The 7,016-nt window shown below is 43.3% G+C and overlaps 1 protein-coding gene across 1 annotated transcript; it reads left to right on the top strand.

Annotated features, from left to right (window-relative positions):
* The first annotated feature begins 394 nt into the window (after window positions 1-394).
* LOC115130177 (E3 ubiquitin/ISG15 ligase TRIM25-like) lies at window positions 395-5,955 on the top strand. Its single transcript, XM_029661038.2, has 6 exons — window positions 395-1,039; window positions 1,625-1,720; window positions 1,938-2,171; window positions 2,275-2,434; window positions 2,539-2,700; window positions 4,616-5,955. The coding sequence occupies exons 1-6, from the start codon at window positions 464-466 to the stop codon at window positions 5,149-5,151; spliced, it is 1,764 nt and encodes a 587-aa protein (XP_029516898.1). The 5' UTR covers window positions 395-463; the 3' UTR covers window positions 5,152-5,955.
* The last annotated feature ends 1,061 nt before the right edge of the window (window positions 5,956-7,016 follow it).

Genomic DNA, 7,016 nt, shown 5'->3' with positions numbered 1-7,016 from the left:
ACACCTATCCCCTGGAACACCCTATAGTCTATGACCATGGAGGATTGCCATTGCTGCAGTACCAAGTAAGATGGCAGCCCAGGACTCCAGTTCACATATTCTAAAATCTTCCCTTGACTTTCCATCCTGCCGCCTTGTGACTTTGTCCTCCTGAATTGTCCCTTTATGAGCCGTATTATCTTCCTCAATAAATCTTTAAATAACTATGTACTTTGAGGTGTTGCGTCAAGAGAATTGGGAAGTGTAGAGTATTGCTTGGCACACATACGTACCATGAATGGAACTTCCACAGGCACCGTAGTCCAATTACAACCCTCTTCCTGGAATCTGCCCAATGCCACATCACCTACAGGTACAAAGTGTAAACACATCAGGAAATGTTCCCACTTATAAGCACAAACATGTCTTGAGAAATGATCATCTTTAATACTCTGCTGCTCAGTCTGTTAGTGTGTGCACCACAATGTCAGCAGCCATGGACTCAATCAGTTGTTCAATATGTCTGGATCTACTGAAGGATCCGGTGACTATTCCCTGTGGACACAGCTACTGTATGGGCTGTATTAAAGATTGCTGGAATCAGGATGATCTGAAGGGTGTCTATAGCTGCCCTCAGTGCAGACAGACCTTCACCCCAAGGCCTGTTCTGAAGAAAAGCACCATGCTAGCAGAATTGGTGGAGACTCTGAAGAAGACAGGACTCCAAGCTGGTACCCCTGCTCACCATTATGCTGGACCTGGAGATGTTGCGTGTGATGTCTGCACTGGGAGAAAACTCAAAGCGGTCAAGTCCTGTCTGGTGTGTCTGGCCTCTTACTGTGAGACTCACCTCCAGCCTCACTATGAATCTCCTACCTTTAAGAAGCACAAGCTGGTCAAAGCCTCCACACAACTAGAGGAGAAGATCTGCTCTCATCATGACAAACTGGTGGAGATTTACTGCCATACTGATCAGCAGTTTATCTGTTATCTGTGTACAATGGATAAACATAAAGGCCATGATACAGTCTCAGCTGAATCAGAAAGGACTGAGAGACAGGTAAGGACAACAACTCTGTAATAATTGTTCATTCACAGTATCAATGTGAGAATACTATTAATTACAAAATATTATTCACTGCACATATATTTCTGTATGACATTGAAAAGGAAGTTAGCCCACACCCAATAACCTAAGGCTGGCAGGTAGCCTAGCATTTAAGAGCATTGGACCAGTAACTGAAATGTGTCTGGTTTGAGTCCCTGAACCGGCAAGGTGGGTGGGTGGGTGCCCAGGACCGAGTTAAGGAAATCCTGGATTAAGGCAGCCACTGTCACCTCTCTGATTCAGAGGGGTTGGGTTAAATGTGGAAAATATATATTGGTTGAATGCATTCAGTTATGTCTATCTCCTTTCCCTGAGCTAATGCCTAGGCTTTGAGTGCTTTTGCAGGCTTATGTGCTTTTTTGGCACACAGGAGACCTGGGATAGAAAATGATTGGTCATGCGCATACAGACACGCATGTGACTTTTCTTCCATAAGTCATGGACTTTGACCCATCATGAAGTTTGATCTGTTCTCAGTAAAACAGAGTCACTTGTACACATGAACAATGGACTGACATTTGTTTTTTTTTACACCAGAGTCAACTGGGAGAGAAACAGAAGGAAACCAAACAGAGAATCCAGAAGAGACAGAAAGAGATACAGGATGTGAGACAGGCTGTGAAGTCACTCAGGGTGAGAGTTGTTGACCATTTGGATGTATTTACTAGAAGATAGTCCCCTTTAAAGTAAACTACAGTAAAACTGAAGCCAGTGATCAGCCCAGTGCTGGGCCATGTTCCATTCCCACTGATCCCACTGTTGGGAACAAGTTGTCTGGGGTTCTTGTGAGAGCTGAGTGAATGAACTGGTTGAAATGGAACCCCTCCTCTCTTTGTTTGTTTCCTAAAAGCGCTCTGCACAAGCAGCAGTGGGGGACAGTGAGAGGATCTTTACCGAGCTGATCCACTCCATTGAGAGAAAGTGCTCTGAGGTGAAAGAGCTGATCAGAGCCCAGGAGAAGGTTGAAGTGAGTCGAGCAAAAGGACTGCTGAAGCAACTGGACCAGGAGATGGCTGAGCTGAGGAGGAGAGAGGGCGAGTTGGAGCAGCTCGCACACACAGAAGACAACATTCAATTCCTCCAGGTGATATCAGTGACTCTCTGACCCCAGCATCAGGTGTTACTGCTGAAAGTGAAATGTTTGTATTTCTCAACAATAATCTTTTCTGTTTTTTATGTCTCTGTAGAGTTTCCAGTCTCTCTGTGTCCCTCCTCAATCTGAACACTTACTCAGCATCACTGTCAACCAACACGTCTTCTTTGAGGATGTAAGGAAATCAGTCACTGAGCTAAAAAGACAATTAGGAAAAATCTGCTCTGGGGAAATTGCCAAGATCTCTGTAAAAGGTAGGTAACCTAGGCAACTACTGAGCCCTTTGACTTTCTGTAATGTTTTTGTCATGATCAGTATTGAACTGTGTTTATATATTTAATTTCCTATGTTTCCATAGTGACAAAAGTCCACATTGTTCCACCTTCTGAGCCCCGTTGTCTTCCGTCATTTGGCACAACTCAATCTGGACTGTCAGTTGGTGGATTAGCATCACATGGGAATGACACCACCTGTCAGAAGACGAGGCCTGAACCCAAGACCAGAGAGGAGTTCTTAGAATGTGAGGAAAGAATATACCCCAGCTAGTGCATAACGTTCTGAGAACCATTAGTTTCTTTGAGCTTTGTGAGAGCATGGTTATTTTGCATACAATCTTTCCACAATATTCTGAGAATGGTGCAGGATACCCAACTAGCACATACTGTTCTGAGAACCATGTTTCTTAGGTAGGAATTTTAGTAGTTCAGCATACGGATTTCTACATGTTTCCTCATTCTTAAAAAAATAAGTGCTACCGGTTGCCTTCAGACAAGTGCCGTGACACTTGTGGGGGTCGTAGGACAAGTTAGTTTGTAGCCCAAATAGTTCGGACACTACCAAACAGAAGTTGGCACATCGAGATCGCCACTTTACATAAAAACCACAAGAAAACATTTAGTTCAAAGAACATTCTATGAGTGTTATTTAAAAACATATACATTCCGTTCTCAGCATCAACAAAACTCTATCTTGTTCATAAGTGTGTTCAGGTGTGTCGGCCGCATCCACTAATTGGCCACACCTGCTCTTAATGAGTGCTTGCCAGCCAGCACATTTTGTTCCTTGGAAGTTATGGGAATGTAAGTTTTTGGTTTCCCATTGGTTCTGGGAACGAAGCCATACATTTCTTAACCGGTAAAACTGAGTGTTTTATAAACGTTCTGAGAATGGAAGTAAAAAAAAATGTAAATTACTAGGCTGCAGGAGGTTCTGAGAATGTTTTACTATGGTTCCCTGAAAGTTTTCCTGGGAGGTTTTATTAACTTTCTGAGAACAGAAATGATAGAATGTTATTTAATTACCTTCAAATAATCTAAGAACATGTTTCAGTAAGACTTCTAATAACACTGCTAGCTCAGTTTGGGTTAACTGTTTACAACTCCAAGCACAGATAGGACACCTTGGAAAGTCATTTGCTTAGGCATTAATTATGCATTTATTTTTTATTGTGGCACGGTGTCAGTGAGCCTCAAACCTATGATCTTCTGTTCTCTATTCATGGAATTAGTCCACTACACCACCAGGACAGTTGTGATTCATTTTTTAAACTTATACAAACCTGTTTATTATAGTCTATTCAAACAGACCATATTTCAACATAAAAAATCACTCATTAATATCAATTAGTGGGCGTGGCCAGCATACCTAAACACACTTAAGAAGATAGAGGATAGAGAGAGTTTTGTTGACGCTAAGAACTGTTTTTTCCTTCCCACCTTCTGACACCCAGGTGGCAGCACACATTGTTACGTGCCTAGCAAATATCTTAGCTTGGATGTTGGCCCACCACCTTAAGCTCTACCTCGACAAGATGGAGCTGCTCTTTCTCCCGGGGAATGCCTGCCCACTCAAAGACCTCTCCATCATGTTTGACAACGCCACAGTGTTCCCCACCCAGAGTGCAAAGAACATTGGTGTGACCCTGGACAACACCCTGTTGTTCTCTGCAAACATCAAAGCAGTGACTCGCTCCTGCAGGTTCGTGCTCTACAAGATCAGTAGAGTACAACCCTACCTCACATAGGAAGCAGTGCAGGTCCTAATCCAGGCACTTGTCATATCCCGTCTGGACTACTGCAACTCTCTGTTGGCTGGGCTCCCCGCGTGTGCCACCTGGAACTTGTCCAGAAAGCTGCAGCCCGCCTGGTTTTCAACCTTCCCAAGTTCTACCATGTAACCCCACTCCTCGGCACACTGCACTGGCTTCAAGTTGAAGCTCGCATCCACTACAAGACCATGGTGCTTGGCTACGAAGCAGAAAGAGGAACTGCCCCTCCCTACCTTCCGGCTATGATAAAACAAAAAACTTACGTTCACACAGCTTCCAAAGAACCAAATGTGCTAGCTGGGACTGTACAATGCACATTAATATACTACACACACCAACACCTGGATGCACACATACATTTCACCTGTTGTTTTTTCTTCATCCTCAGATTACTGTCAGCTCACATTGGATCCCAACACGGCATTTAACTGTCTGTGTCTGTCTGAGGGGAACAGAAAGGTGACACGGCGTTATAAGGACCAGCTTTATCCTGCCCATTCAGACAGATTTACCACCTACCCCCAGGTGTTGTGTGGAGAGGGTCTGTCTGGAGCCTGCTACTGGGAGGTGGAGTGGAGCGGGGACTGGGTTGATATAGCTGTCTCATATAAAGGGATAAGCAGGAGTGGACCTGACGAGGGTTTGTTTAGAAGCAGTAAACAGGCCTGGTGTTTGGAGTGTGATGCTTCTGGTTGCTCTTTCTATCACAATGATAAACCGATTGTCATACCTGTCTCCTGTTCCACCAGAGTAGGAGTGTACCTGGACCACAGTGCAGGAACTCTGTCTTTCTACAGCGTCTCTGACACAATGACCCTCCTCTGCAGAGTCCAAACCACTTTCACTCAGCCCCTCTATCCTGGGTTCACTGTCTCTAGAACTGTGAATATACTGAAACCAAACAAGATTATTATAGCAAACTAAAACTGAAACTAAAACAAAAACTAATCTTGAAAAAACTATTCAGTAAACTGAAATAAAATAACGAACTAAATTGTAAAAATACATAAATAAATAAATAAACAAACATAACCTAACTAGGCAAGTCAGTTAAGAACAAATTCTTATTTACATTGACGGCCTACTTGGGAACAGTGGGTTAACTGCCTTGTTCATGGGCAGAACGACCGATTTTTACCTTGTCAGTTTGGGGATTCGAGCTGACAAACCCGTTTTAAAAACTAAACTATACTGAAACTATTATCTTTGACTCGGCAAATATCTAATAGGGTTTTCAATGGGGTTTTCAAGCTTTAAAGGTGTTTTCAAGCTACTAAATCAGGAGAAGCCGATGTTTAAAATAGACATAGCTTGTGCATCACTATCACTAGGGACAGACTTTGATTTGGAGGCTACAGGCACATTCCAGTCTGAGCCCACCCTCCCCCTTGAACGAAGCAGATTAAAAAGGCTAATTGAAAACCTTTGAAATACCCTTCATTAGTAAAGGTCTTTGCATCACCACCTAAAGGGGTGGGCAATCATTTTGGCTCGAGGGGCACATCTGGATTCTAAAATTCAACAGACTTTTTTGGGACCAGTTTGTGTGTCAAAAGCAATTTGCGGCCCAGAAACAGGGCAGTTGTTTGAAAATAAGTATCATTATAGTTTCTACATACAGTGGTTCCTCCCTTAAAAGTTACGGTCATACTGAAGCACGCCTTGTGTGCTGCCGCAGCATTCTGTGGCACGTCATTTAATTCTCAGCCATTTCTTCTGTTACTGCTAGTTATTGCTAGTTTGACCACCAGAGGGCATCCTTGAGAAGCATTTGATAGTACTCCCGTATTGGCATTACCAGAGAATGTAAAACCTTTTTTGTAATAACATAGTATATGGGATTAATTTGAAGAAATTTGGCTTAATTAATTTGATTAATATTATGGTGTTTCTATTCAGAGAAATAATATGCACAGTTTGTCTCTACGTTAGCTAACATATTCCTCTCAATTGTACATTGTACATTTTTGGCTTGACTCGTTATGACGTTATAACTACTTACATTTGCCTCCCGTAATGTTTTGTCAGCCATCTTTGCTGAAGAAAGTCACCAGGGAGGGGTGGCTCATGTCAAATTCATCATTGGAACCACTCGATATGATTGGTCATATAAAAACCTATAGAGACATTAAAAAGGAACTAAGGTCAGCCCCCCCCCCCCACCCCCACTCCACCATAGTCTTGGCCCACTTAAGTGGCGCCTTTGGAGAGGCGACCCTCGCCGCCGACCTCGGACTGGGGACCCTTGCAGCGTGCCTCGAATAGATGGGAGACTCCGGCAGCGCCGGACAGGCGACATCATTGCTGTAAGACATGAAGATCAGTCAATGTGGAAAATCTCAAAAACTTTGAAAGTTTCTTCAAGTGCAGTCGCAAAAACCATCAAGCTCTATGATGAAACTGGCTCACATGAGGACCGCCACAGAAAAGGAAGACCCAGAGTTAGGATAAGTTAATTAGTTACCAGCCTCAGAAATTGCAGCCCAAATAAATGCTTCACAGAGTTCAAGCAACAGACACATCTCGACATCAACTGTTCAGAGGAGACTGCGTGAATCAGGCCTTCATGGTTTAATTTCTGCAAAGGAATAACTACTAAAGGACCAGAAGAGACTTTCTTGGGCCAAGAAACACGAAAAATGGACATTAGACTCGTGGAAATCTGTCCTTTGTCTGATGAATACAAATTTGAGATTTTTGGTTCCAACAGCCGTGTCTTTGTGAGATGCAGAGTAGGTGAACGGATGATCTCTGCATGTGTGGTTCCCACCATGAAGCATGGAGGAGAA

Source organism: Oncorhynchus nerka, linkage group LG6 (assembly GCF_034236695.1).
Source record: "Oncorhynchus nerka isolate Pitt River linkage group LG6, Oner_Uvic_2.0, whole genome shotgun sequence".
In the NCBI taxonomy this organism is placed as follows: Eukaryota; Metazoa; Chordata; class Actinopteri; order Salmoniformes; family Salmonidae; genus Oncorhynchus; species Oncorhynchus nerka.
This window is presented reverse-complemented; position numbering and strand designations above follow the sequence as displayed.

Coding starts and splice junctions, on each gene's coding strand:
- LOC115130177 (XM_029661038.2), top strand. CDS start 464: ATGTCAGCAGCCATGGACTCAATCAGTTGTTCAATATGTCTGGATCTA. Junction 1,040..1,624: donor CAGAAAGGACTGAGAGACAG/GTAAGGACAACA, acceptor TTTTTACACCAG/AGTCAACTGGGAGAGAAACA. Junction 2,701..4,615: donor CAGAGAGGAGTTCTTAGAAT/GTGAGGAAAGAA, acceptor CTTCATCCTCAG/ATTACTGTCAGCTCACATTG.